General features: G+C 32.4%; 1 protein-coding gene across 1 annotated transcript; it reads right to left on the bottom strand.

Annotated features, from left to right (window-relative positions):
- Window positions 1-162: 162 nt before the first annotated feature.
- On the bottom strand, window positions 163-4,176 carry SFGH (S-formylglutathione hydrolase). The gene is made up of 7 exons (XM_007028588.3): window positions 3,771-4,176; window positions 3,066-3,183; window positions 2,584-2,631; window positions 1,643-1,839; window positions 1,376-1,474; window positions 1,225-1,290; window positions 163-518 (listed from the first exon to the last, which is right to left on the bottom strand). The coding sequence occupies exons 1-7, from the start codon at window positions 3,915-3,917 to the stop codon at window positions 339-341; spliced, it is 855 nt and encodes a 284-aa protein (XP_007028650.2). The 5' UTR covers window positions 3,918-4,176; the 3' UTR covers window positions 163-338.
- Between the last annotated feature and the right edge of the window lie 10,139 nt (window positions 4,177-14,315).

Consider the following 14,315-nt stretch of genomic DNA (forward strand, 5'->3'; position numbering starts at 1 on the left):
TTTTTTTTTTTTGTGGGATCATGTCATGCATTCTCTTAAATAAAGACTTACATGTGCATTTTTTCAACCTTCACCCAGGTAGTGCAAAGCCAGCCAACGAAACAATTTCAGGGCAAAATCATATAAGCATCACCAGGTGCAACCACTAATACGCACTGCTACTTACGCAAACTATTTTCGAAATGAAAGTAGTTAGTCACAACAGTGCATACAAGACCAGTTTTGTAGTTTAAAAGGAAATAGTTGTACCCTGGAAAAAGAACGAAAGAAAATAGTCCATAGTTGTTTAAATGGGCTTCAAATCACTAGATTTTCAAAGGGCAGAATACGTCACGAATTTAGAGCCTAAGGGCTTGAGCATGGTGGCTTATGTGATCGTCAATGAAGGTGGAAATGAAGAAGTAGGAGTGATCATAACCAGGCTGCAATCGCAATAGTATTGGAGCATTAACACTCCTACACGCCTCTTCAAACTTGTGCGCCAGAAGTTGATCATGTAAGAATTTGTCATCCTCCCCCTGCATTTCAAAATTAGCAAATTAACAGATAAGCAACTTCGCATGTACACCACAATGAGGGTGGGAAGCTCAAATATTATAACAGCCAACACAATTCACTTGATAGGATTTCCTTCCCCTTTCATTTCCTCAATTGAAAATGAAATACCTAAAGGATGGTTCATAGATCCTTCTGGTGGTGCTATTCATCTTTGAATTTTGATTACTAGTTTCCAATTGCTGTCTAAATTGCAAGGTTTCCTTGCAGATTAAAGGATTGTGTAAATCACACACACACACACACACACATATATATATATATATATCCATTGCCCATAAAATACTGATGTGTAGTATGGTAACAAATGAGAGCTGTAAGACATTTACATAGTTCATTGGCTACATCCTAATAGAAAATAACCACTGAAATTATCTTTAGGCAAAACTGAAGGAAAAAAAAATCCTTCTAAAATTCTCTAAATAACCAACAATAAGTAGGCAGAGAGAAAGTAGTAATATGTTGAAATTAAGTGCTGTCATAACTTGAGAACTTATTAAACACTCTTCAAGATGAAAGAAAAATAAGACATCTAAGCTACTTTCCATAAAAAAAATTATAAAAAAAAAGTGGGGGAGGGGGGTAAGAAAGAAAGAAACAAGAGAGTTTCAAAGAGACAAAATTGTATCATGTTGGGTGAAATTTAAATATGAGACATTCTGATCTTACCTGATCAATTAAAATGGTAGCAGATACATCATGAAACTTTGAGATCAGGAAAGTGGCATCATATTCCTGCATTTTTTAGATTTATTAATCTCCACTAAGGTCTAAATTCAGGTAAAAATGAAGGGCATTCATCAGTCACTTGGTACTTTACCTCCCAAGCAGCTTTGTCGTTACCAAGATAGTTTGTGAAAGCCTTCTGACCCCAGGGACAATTTATAGGATTGGCAATGGGTGCAAAAGCAGACACTGACTGCAAAATATAAGCATTAAAGAAGGGAGAAAAGCAAGTAACTGAGGACAAAGGTGAATACATATGTAGTTATCCTCTGGAGAAAAAATTTAGAAATTCTGAGAAGTCATTAAACTAGATAAATTAGAATCTTAAAGAGCATGAGGAGCAAATACAATTGTCAACTACCTTATACTTATCAAGGTTTTTCAGATAGACTGTCAGAGCACCATGCCCACCCATAGAATGACCAGAAATAGATGCTTTTGATGTATCAAGTTGAGGGAAATTTTCACTCAGGAGTTTTGGCATTTCTTTGACAACATAATCGTACATACGCCAATTCTTCCACTTCTCTTGTGTAGCATTAAGATAAAATCCAGCACCTAATTTAAATTTCAAAATGCAAAAGCAGAAATAGAAAAGGAATAGGGATAAAACTCAGTCAGATAAAGATCTGCTTTTGGTACATTTATTTGCAACTATTCATATGAGATAGTGTAAAGAAATTATCTAGCAATGCTCCATTGAAATTTGACAATGTTTCCCACAGAGTGGGGATACTGGGGGCAGGGAAGAGAAGACTAATCAGGATTGCATTCGAAAGCATTGGAAAGAAGCATTCTTTCATTAACCAAGTGCTAATGTGGGTGAGTTAGAGAAACACTCCTTGACACCTTTAGCACATGTTAAACTCAATGAACATATGTTACATTAGTGTTGGTGGATCAAATAAAAAATAAAAACGACAAACTGGTTGTGAAATTAATAAACACCAATATCTTTTGATAAGAAAAAATATTTTGCAAGGATATTCATCCAAGTGGGATTGTCCTTCCAACATTGTGCATCATTAATAATCATTATGCACTTAAAATTCAATTTGTTGATGGAAAAATTCCATGAAAATGAAACAGGAAGAAAAAGTGATACAATTAAAGACAAATAAAATGAAAATTTCCAGTCAAGCTTGTAACATAGAACTGAAGTGCCAGGTTATTTACTCCAGGAAGGGACCTCAAGCATTAAAGTTACAAGAGATAAAACAATTTGATACTGGGTATACATGTTTAAAATTTACCGTAACAGTTGTCCCAGAATTAAAATTTAACAATCCAAATGTTGCATACCTACACCAAAATCCCAGCTGTCTGCCTCTCCTTCCACATTCAGACCTCCTAAAATTTTAACAAAAAAGAAAATCAGCCCTGCACAATTTCGAAACAAAAATGGTATTTTGGAAAAGAGTAATTTATATTTATATCCTATGTTAATCATAATTTATATTATGAAGAACAATGACTTCTGGTTAAAAACATGTGTTCATGAAACAGTATTGGATAAACTGAGGAAACAACTTGAAGCCTTATGTTCAAGTAGGTTCTCAAAAAGAAATATACTACTATTTTTCATAATAAACAAAAAAAAAAAGAAGGATATTTTGGGTCAGGATACTGAAGTTGAACTGAGTCAGAGTCCCTCAATAAAGGGGAGAAATGAAGTGCAGCATAACAATCCAGTCAATAATCTTTAACTCAGACAGTCAGCAATTGAAGTATCAAGCCAAAAAAATTATGTCAATAAATTAGCTTAAAATGGGCTCACTACTTACTTGGGGATGTATCAGGGGCAATTAGAGCAACACCCTCAGCTGAAGCAGCACGCTGTGCTCCTGACTTGATTATGAAATTCTCATCAGTGCAAGTCAGTCCAGAGAGCCAGTAAAGTATCTGCCCAAAGATGAGTGCAAGACTTATCCGTTTGAAAAGATCTTATAAATTCAAACATATCAGAATATATACTAATTCGCAAAAAGTAAGCAGCAAAAATAACAACCCAAGGTAGTCTAACTGAAAGAAATAAAGAAGATTTACCAAAAAAAATCAAAGAAAAAACAAAGAACATCAAAATATAAGCACACTGCCAGAAAAATGCACTCGGCATTGCTAGCCAAGTAAAACGATAAAACTAACTAGATGGCCTAAAGAGAACCCACGTAAACGAGCAAGTAGATCAACATGCAAAATTGCAATGCAGGGTATTCAAGATCGAAGAACAAAACCAATTGGTCATCAACCCGTCTCCCTAAATCCATGTCTTATCAAAATCAAACCTTGATAAAGCAAACAAACCCAGTTTCCAGCCTGAAATTCACTTCAACCCATCAGCTCATATCCATTAAAACCCCAGAAAGAAAACTTCATCATTTGCATTGAAAATAATAAAATTGAAGACCTTTATTCAAAATAGAAAATCAAGACCGCCATAGAATTGTCGATGAAGATAAAAAAAAGAGTGGAAAACGGAAGGGACATACAGGGAATTTGTGTGAAGGAGAAGGAGAAGGAGGGAGGTAGATATAGAAAGTCATGGAACATCCAAGGGTTGGACTGTAATGCTTGTATCTCTTGTTGTACCCTCCAAACATCTTCGAACTGCCAATCTCTGTTGGTTTCATCTCCATCCTCTTCACTTTCTCTTTCTCTCAACTCTCAGAAAATGTTTCTGATTCGGTGGCTCTTGATTATGCTTTATCAAGCACTCAGCTGAGTAAGTACATAGGTGGTGACCATCAATTGCAAAGCTTAAAAAGGTTGGCCCAGCTAGAGCCTAGAGGCTCTGTGTCCATAATTGCTTACATTTAACCCTTTGTCCTTTATCTTCATCTTTATTTTTATTTTTATTTTTCATTTCTGGATATTTGGGGTAATAATGTAGTACTAGAATACAGGCATGGCTGGATTAGTCTCCCCCAAAGGGTGGATGAACCAGAAGGACAAAATTTGTGGTCTAGATCATATTTGACTTGAAAACTTTTAAAACTTGTTAGTTATTTTTTAAAATTTTATATTTTTGATGATTGTTGTACTAATTATTTTAAATAATAAATGTTTCAAAAAAAGATTATTTAACCAAATAAGAATAAATAAAGAAGAAAAAACAAAAAAAAAAATTATAACGAGGAAGGTTTCATACTTTTTACCTCATTATTTTATTCTTCTTTCATCATTGTTTCTTATATTGTTTCTTTTACCACAAATATAAAATATTTTAATCACATTAAAAATAATAGGTTCATTGACCAAATGTACATGCTTAATAATTATCTTCTTAAATCATTCTAAATTAGGCAACACAATCGATGATAACCCTCTCATCTAGACTAAAACCCGAATGAGCTCTTCATTTAAAACCTAAAAATCCAAAAAAAACCCCTTCATCTCAAACAAAATACCCAAAACAATCCTTGACATCATAAAATTACCAAATCAAACATATTTTGTCTGCAAACTCCAATCTATCCTCATGAAATTCCCAAAAGACCAAAGACAAATGTTAGATGTAAAAGAGATTTGTAGTTAGGATTCATTATAGTTAAGACTAATTATTTTAAATAATAAATTTTTCAAAAAAGATTATTTAACTAGATAAGAATAAAAAAAGAAGAAAAAACAAAAAAAAAATTATAACTAGTAAGGTTTCATACTTTTTTCCTCATTATTTTATTCTTCTTTAATCATTGTTTCTTTTACCAAAAATATAAAATATTTTAATCACATTAAAAATAACATGGACTGCATGTATATACTTAATAATTATCTTCTTAAATCATTCTAAACTAGGCAACGCAATCGAAGATAACACTCCCATCTAGACTAAAACCCGAATAAGCCCTTCATTTAAAACCTAAAACCTCGAAAAAAAACCCTTCACCTCGAACAAAATACCCAAAACAATCCCTGACATCGTGAAAATACCAAATCAAACATCTTTTGCCCGCAAACCCCAATCCGTCCTTATGAAATTCCCACAAGACCAAAGACAGATGTTAGATGTAGAAGATGTCTATAGCTAGGATTCATTATAATTAAGATTAAGATTAAGATTATATTGTTTTTATTTGAAAATATTTCATAAGAAAAATAAAAAATAAAGAATTAATAGAGGAGATTAATAAAATTACAAAAGGTTCAAAAACCAAAACCCTTTTTTTTTTTTTTTCAATTTTTACGTTTCTTTCCTTTATTATTATGGACTCAAATTTGAGGTTCTTAATGCATAGTTAGACTTAGAGAGCATAGCGGCAAGAACAGCAACTACAGTTGTTACCAATTACTTTTCCATTATTTTATTTCCTTTTCTCTCTACAATAACCTCTTTATTTTCTATGGACCGGAAGTAAAATCAACCTCTTTATATAATACTGTCATGGTTATATTTTTGTTTTATAAAATCTTAGTTTTGCTATTAAACATCATGTGAATTTAAGTAATGTATTGTTCTTATCTATTTTCCATAATTATTTTAAATTTGGAGTTTATATTTATATTTATTATTTATTTGAGTGCAATATATTGATGTTATTCAGAATAGAAATTAGAAGTATTTGTCAGGTGAAAGATAGTTAATAGTTGAAGAGATTTGTAGTTCTACTTGAATTCAAACTTATAAATGGGTATATATATATATATATATATATATATATATATAATTTTAGTTTTGTACTTTATTATTTCCTTTCTTTTTCATTTATGGTTTTATCTTTGTCAGTTGCAGCAGGGGATTATCTGCTTTCTGGTTTAGGAATCTTATACGTTCATTGACATGCCAAGCTGGCAGAAAAAATTACTGCATCTCAGTTGTATCAGTAGTATTCCATTGTTTATATGCTACAAATTTTGAATGCAAAGCTTGGAGAATACATTATGAATGTCAGTTGCATCAGTAGTTTTCCATTTTTGTATGCTACAAATTGGTTCCATTGGTCTTCTCAAAGTAGCATCTCTGGTTTTTCATTTTTTTTACTATTTTAATATTGTATACTCAGTTGTATCTGATATTTTGATTGGATTTTGATGTTGCCTGCAGTATAAGGTGGAAGACAATACACTGCTCAGTTCCCATTGTCGGAACCGCTTGCTTTTGATTGTTACATCTATCCAGAATAACATAGCAGAATTATGGGACCTTCTGCATTTCGTCATGCCAACCTCATTTGATAGCCATGAACAGTTCAATGAATGGTTTTCTAAGGGGCATGTGTTCCTTATGCTAGCCCAATCTTCACCATGGACACATTTAACCCAAAAAAGCTGTTGTTTTAATTGTACTAGACTATGGCCTGTGCGTTGCACACGGGCCTCTATCTACCTCTCTTTTTCTCTCTTCAATACGTTTTCTCCTCTTTGCCATGGCTGCCACGTGACTAAAGAAGGGGCTTCCTTTTATTTATGTAGTAGATCTCTTCCTACATCATCAGAATTGATAATCATTCGGTGCATGGAAGTACTTTGAATGAGCACTAGCTTAATAGATTGGTGAGTATTCTTTTCTTGCTAGTTTTGCTATGAGGATAATTAGGAGGTTGTTGTACTTGTAAAAACTATAAATCTCTTGTATTTAATATAGTTTGGTATATCTAGCTGCTGAAACTGCTGTACTTTTTTCAGTTAAAAAGGAATATAAGTTATTTGGCCTCATTGGGTTGGTATTTCTTAGTGGCATGTTCTTTCCTTTCCCCTTGGCAGCATGCAATTTTTAAGCCCTTCATGCCGTTACGAGTCAAGAAAGATGTGATTTCTGAGCTGACTAGGAAAACAGAGATTACAGTGCACTACAAGTTGAGTTCCTGGTAGCAAGCTTTGTATCAAGCTATTAAGAATAAGTTATCTCTAGCTGAATTGTTTAATAGCATTCGTGGACATCTTAGTGAAAAAAAAAGTCTGAATATGATGAATATTGTCATTCAGCTGAGAAAAGCAGGCTATTGATTCTTTAGTTTCTTGTTATCCCCTCTTCTTATAAAAACAAGTTGAGCAAAACATGGATCTCTGTAGATACAGATACGTGTGAAGTTGTTTATTTTTGTTTTGGAGGTACCAGCTTATTTTGAAAACTTTTATTTATATAATGGAAGGTCTGTAACCATCCGGAGTTATTTGAAAGAAATGAAGGAATCACGTACCTCTACTTTAGAGAGAGATCAAATTCATTTCTGCCTCTTTCCTTTGGGGAGTTGGAGGATGTACAATATGCAGGGGGAGGGGGCCATAAATCTCATAACCTACTTACAAGGTTCTTCTGTTAAATGATCTATGAAGTTGTGTTTTTATTAGTGTTTTAACACCAAAACTTCGTTCTCCTTTTTTTTTTTTTCTTCTCCACGTACCAAAACATCTCCAACAAGAGGTTCCACAAAGTTCTGAAATACTATGCTCACTAGTTGCTCACAGAGTTTTCCAAGAATCGTTTTTACAAATACTTTAATGTATTCTCCGAGTCTGAGGAAAATGTTTATCAATCTATTTTCAGACAAGAGAGTAGCTCATACAGGGCGTCTGTTATAAGTGAGACATTTGGGTTACGAATTTGTTTCCCAAAGATCTTGGAATTGGTTCTTTTAAGGAGAGACTCGTGTTTTCTATTTTGAGAGGGGGCAACCAACTTTTGGATTGAATTTGACAATTGAGACTCCCTAATGGAGATGATGTCAAAAGACTGTTGAAAAAGAGATGATGAAAGTTGGATTCCAAAATGCAAGAGTGACCAGTAATTCCCAGGAAATGAGAAACAGTCTATTTGATCTTTATATTTACTAAGATGGTACCGGTAGCTACTTTGCAAAAAGATCACATGAAATATAGATTATGTTGAAGTGGACTTCAATTTGGTACCTTTAAAAAAGTTTGTAGAAAAAGTTATATTGTATTAGTCAACTACATGAATGTATAGCTTTTACTGATAGAGGAAAAGATAAACTGATATTAATTGAAGATAGTTATTTGCTTTAGTTTCAATCATTAAAAGTTCTCCTAAATATATGGTTTTAAAACAGTACTTAACTAAAGAAGATACTAATTTTATTCAAATAAAATTAATAACATTTGTGATTTGGAGGTTTTCATTTTTGTAAGGTGATCTATATCAACTTTCTAGATGCAAGACTTGTACTTAGTTAAATGTTAAGGGAATATAAACTATTACACAATTGTCAGATATATCTAACTATGGTAATAGTTTGCTCTTCCTTTTGCTATATACATTTGTTTCCATTTATTAAGTTTTTGTTGTTGTGTTTTATTGTATTACTGAACTGCATGAATGTATGGTTCTTGCTAGAAGAGGAAATGATAAACTCGTATAAATTGAAGATAATTATTTGCTCTGATTTCAATTATTGAAACCTGCACCTACATATATGGTTATAAAATAGTACTTATCCGAAGATAATAATCCTACCAATGATTGTTAGATGTATAATAAAATATTAAGAAATGAGAGAATATATAACTTATACTATTGGTAAATTAAGATAAATAGTTGTAGAATATAAGGCAACAGTATAATGTAAAGATTTGATCAATATAAAATAGTTACTAATTTCTAGTAGTGTCTGTCTTTTATATATAAAATGAATAGTTAAAGGTTGTCAAAGTTAGTTGATCTGTTTATTCAATGATGACTGTGTGCTATGTATATTGAGAAATAAATAAACTTTCTTAAGTTTTTTATTTTGGTCAATGAATTGGATAGATATTTATTGAAATTTAAATATTAATGTGTAAAAAAGATATCTAAATACTATGGATTTAAGTTCATGTAGAATAAGAGGATATAGATAAAAAAAATATTAAATTACAATTGATAAATATTAAATGAATCTATCCTCTAAGCATTAAAAGTTAGAAATTATTGTTTTCAAGTATTTTTTTACTGATATAAATAAAAGTAAAAAAAAAACCCTTCAAATGTGAAAAACAACATAATTTTGACATAAGGCATACAAAAAAATTTTAATTTAATTGAAAATGACAGGCATCAACGATTTGTCCCAATCAGTTATCTTTTACATATACCATAGATATGTAATGTTATTGTAATTCTTTATTTCCTTGATTCGGTTCTTGTTCTTTCCTAATAGATGAGTAGCTTAGCTTGATCACTGTATCAATCAATCAATCAATCAATTTTCAACTTTTTTTGAAATCTTAAACAGTACCTTTCTATCTATCTTCATCACACTAATCACTTGTCATACTAACAACTACATCAATTTGGTGAGGGAATTTTTCTAGATTTTGTGGTAATTACATTAGAAAAATTAGAAAAGGGATAGTATATATGTGATTGTTGTAACCAAACCCAATCTACGCTCAGTAAATGTTGGAGGAATTTATTGTGCAATGTAGTTTATGGTACTTACCATCACTCAATTTTGGGCTCACTACTCTATTGTTCGTGCCTTTTTTTTCCTACTTCAGAATCATCATTTGAATAATTAACACCATCACTTTCTTTTTGACAATAATTAAACCCTAAAATGGTTTGTATGTATTTATTTAATTGTACAGACAGTTAATTGGCACTTATCAAAATATTTTTATAATTAATATATATATTTTAAATTCGATAAAATAATGTAATAAAAAAATATAAAAATTTCACTTATCTTTATAAGAAGTTGTAGACACTTATTAATAGGTCTTATATCTAGTACATCACTGAATTTAGAGCTTACAAGCTTGAGCATGGAGGCATATGCGATCGTCAATGAAGGTGGAAATGAAGGGGTAGAAGTGATCATAACCAAACTGCAATCACAATAATAGCAGAGCATTAACACTCCTACATGCGTCCTTGAACTTGTGTTCCAAAAGTTGATCATGTTAGTATTTGTCATCCTCGGCCTGCATCTAAAAACAAAAAGTAAATTCAAAATTAACAGGAAAAAATAGAAGACATCTAAACTAACTTTCCATAAAAAAAAAATTGTAAGGGAGGAAGGGGACGTGAGTGTGAAGAAAGAAAGAAATAAGAGAGTTTCAAAGAGACAAAGCGTGCCATGTTGGGTGAAATTTAAATAAGAGACATTGTGATCTTACCTGATCAATAAAAATGGTAGCAGTGTTAAAGATTAATTCAAAGTTTTTTATTAAATAAGGTCAAATAAGTCTTTCACTTGAAAGAGTCTAAAATAAGATGTTTTTTTTAATTGTTTTGTTTCTAACTTTATGTTTAGTTGTTATCAGATAAATATTAATTAGATATGATAGGAAAGCCAGCGACTCCTATAAGCCTATAAAAGGTACGTTAGTACATTTAATAAATTGCAATGAGCAGTACAATCTACTAGCTTTTGTCTTTTAGTTTTTTATTTCTTGCATGTTTTTTCTTCTTTTTTCTCAACATTTCTGGTATCAGAGCTTTGTTTCAATGTTTGAATAGGCAAACAAAGAAGATAGCTAGTATGACCAAATGATAGCCAACACAATTTCAACCTCTTAGCAGTCTCAAATACCCATCTTTAATGGTGAAAAATAAGAGTTTTGGAGTATCAAAATAAAGACTTTGTTCAAGTCTTAAGAACTGTGGGACTTGGTTGAGTACGGATATGATGATGTTGAAAAGCTTGACCCAGCAGAGGAAGAAACGTTAAGAGAAACGAAGATGAAGGATGCTAAAGCTTTATTCTTCATTTGACAAGCAATACATGAAACAATCTTCTCAAGAATTGCAGCAACAAATACTTCAACAAAGGCATGAAAAATTTTGAAGATGGAATTTTAAGATTCCATAAGATTACGGTAAAATTGCAAACTTGCCGTTGTGAATTCAAAAATTTGTTTATGAAAAATAATGATTTTGTGCAAAATTATTTATCTAAAGTCTTTGCTTTTGTTAATCAAATGAGGTCATATGGCGAACTAATTACTAATGAAATTGTTGTTGCAAAAATTTTAAGAAGTTGAACTCCAAAGTTCGAACATGTAGTTGCTGCAATTGAGTAAAAGCATGATTTATCTAATTACTTTTTGATGAACTAATGAGTTCTTTGCAAGCTCATGAAGATAGGTTGACTAGGACACATGAAAAGAATAAAGAAAAAGCCTTTCAGATAAAGGGGGAGTCATCTCAGAAATGTAAGGCAGAATATTCAATGGGAAAAACACAAGGTAAAGGTGGTTTTCACGGTCGAGGTCGTGGAAGAGGCAGAAGTAGAGGACCACATAGTGAAAACAAGCAACATAAGAGCTCAATTCAGTGCCATTATTGCAAGAAACATGGCCATAAGGAAGCTGATTGCTACGTTAAATCAAAAGAGGATAACAATCAAGCAAGTTTTACAGAGAAAGAAAATAAAGAAAGTAAGCTTTTCATGGCCTATTTTTGTAATAAAGAAGTCTTTAATGATGTTTGGTACTTAGACAGTGGATGTTCTAATCATATGTCAGGTATAAGATCATTGTCTAAAGAACTTGATGAGCGACAAAGATCAACAATGAGATTAAAGGGCAACAAACAAATTCAAGTTGAAGGAAAAGGTACAGTTTCCATCATTAACCATGGTAAGGTCAAACTGTTGTCTGATGTATTATTTGTTCCTAGTTTGACTCATAACCTTTTAAGTATTGGGTAGTTAATGGTTAATGGGTCTTGTATTTCGTTTGATAATGGGCCATATGTTATCAACAATAAAGAATCAGGCCAAACTATTGCTATTGTTAAAATGGCTAGTAATAAAATGTTCCCACTTGAAGTTTCAACTATTGAAGATTCTGCCTTGATTGTTAAGGGATGTAGTGAGACTAAATTGTGGCATTTGCACTATGGCCATTTAAATATAAATGGGTTGAAGTTGTTGTGTCAAAAGGAAATGGTTTTTGGACTACCTAAACTTAATACACTTGAGTTTTGTGAAGGCTATATTTATGGAAAATAATGTAAAAAATCTTTTTTAGTAGGCAAGTCTTGGAGAGCATCTAGTTGTCTTGAATTAGTGCATGCTGACTTATGCTGGCTTATGAGTATTGAGACTTTTGGTGGTAGTCGATATTTTTTACTTTCTACAGATGATTTCAACCGCATGAGTTGGGTTTACTTCTTGAAATGCAAATAAGAAGCTTTTTTAACCTCAAGAAATTTAAAGCTCTCGTTAGGAAGCAAATAGGGAATGACAATAAGACACTTCGCACGGATAGAGAATGGGAGTTTCTTTCAATTGAATTTAATTTCTTTTGTGAGGAAAATGGAATTTTTAGAAAGCTTTCTGCACCATTCACACTAAAGCAAAATGGTGTTGCTGAACGAAAAAATAGAACAGCAGTTGAAATGGCAAAAAGCACGCTTACAGTGAAAAGACTTTCAAATCAATTTTGGGCAGAAGCAATTGCAATCGCTGTGTATATCCTTAATGTTTCTCCTACAAGAGTTGTCTTGAATCAAACACCATATAAAGATTGGAACTGTAGAACGCCATCGGTAAATCACTTAAAAATTTTTGGTTTTATAGCCTATGCTTTGGTAAAATCACAATCTTAAAAACTTGATGAGAAATATGTGAAAGGCCTTTTTGTTGGGTATTGTTCTCAATCCAAGGCATATATGTTATCTAATCCTATTAGTGGCAAGTTAATCATTAGTAGGGACGTGGTGTTTAATGAAGATGATAAATGGGAATGGAATCAAGATCAAAACTAGCATAGTCAAATTTTAGAAGTTAAAGTGATTCCACCTATGGATCCAACACCAACAAATTCATATTCAACCTCTTTTAGCAACAATAACTCATATACTCGAAAAAGCAATGATCCCTCATCTTTCAGCTCTTATAGTGAAACTCCACTAAGGAAATTTAGATCCTTGAGGGAGATTAATGAAACTTGTACATTTGCTTTATTTGCCTTTGATCCTATATGTTTTGAAGAAGTTTAAAAAAAGCAAGAATTGTGCAATGCAATGAGGGGGGGAGCTGTTGGCAATTCCAAAAAATCAAACTTGGGATTTGGTGGACTTTCTTGAAGGAAAAATTGTCATTGGACTCAAGCGGGTATATCGAACCAAATACCATGTAGATGGGAGCATACAAAAGCACAAGGCTCGGCTGGTTGCAAAGGGATATTCCCAACAACAAGGAATTGGTTTTGAAGAAACTTTCTCTTCGGTGGCATGATTTGAAATGCTGAGAATTTTCTTAGCCTTAGTTGCTTAACTTAATTGGCTTATTTACCAATTTGATGTAAAATCTGCCTGTTTGAATGGTGAGTTAAAAGAGGAAGTTTATGTTTCATAACTCGAAGGTTTTGAAGTTAGTGGCAATGAAGATCGAGTATACAAGTTGAAAAAGGCACTTTATGGATTGAAGCAGGCTCTATAGGCATGGTATGGTAAAATTGATTCTTATTTTCAAGAAAATGGATTTGAAAGGAGTAAAAATGAGCCCACTCTCTATTTTAAGATAGAAGGTAAAAATATTTCAAGAAAATGGTATGATAGGCATGGCATCGTGATCAACGCATGGACCTATATGGGTATGGCTTACTAAGTAGAAGCAAGCCTAATTGAATAATGTATGGGCTAGTCATCCATCACATTCACATATTAATTCATCATCAATTATGAATATGCATTTAATTCATCAAAGACCACCACATTATGGAACTTCTCAACGTAAAGTGTGTTTTCTTTCACATTTCATATAAATATTCACATATTAAAATCAATTGTGGTTTGGCACGCATCCCATGCCTATAATGTTATGGCTCACCTACAACAGTCTTATTATTCACATGTACCCACATTCGGGGCCCACGATAATGTGCAAAAGCATAAACAAATATGAGTAAATCATCATTATTTACATAATCAAGTCATTTTAAACATGATGGTTCAAAGACTAGACTCGACACGCTGCGAAGTGTATGACAGTGGAAGGTTGGAATGAAAGTTTTACCACACTTACAACAAATGAGTTGCTCGACTACTCCACAAGTCGTCTAGTCAAGTAAGCTAATGATTGGAAACAAAAAAAAAAGGAAAAATAACATGTGAGTCATAGAGACTCCATGAGTGGTACGAGGAAAGG

This window comes from Theobroma cacao, chromosome 5 (assembly GCF_053813885.1).
Source record: "Theobroma cacao isolate CCN51 chromosome 5, ASM5381388v1, whole genome shotgun sequence".
NCBI lineage: Eukaryota > Viridiplantae > Streptophyta > Magnoliopsida > Malvales > Malvaceae > Theobroma > Theobroma cacao.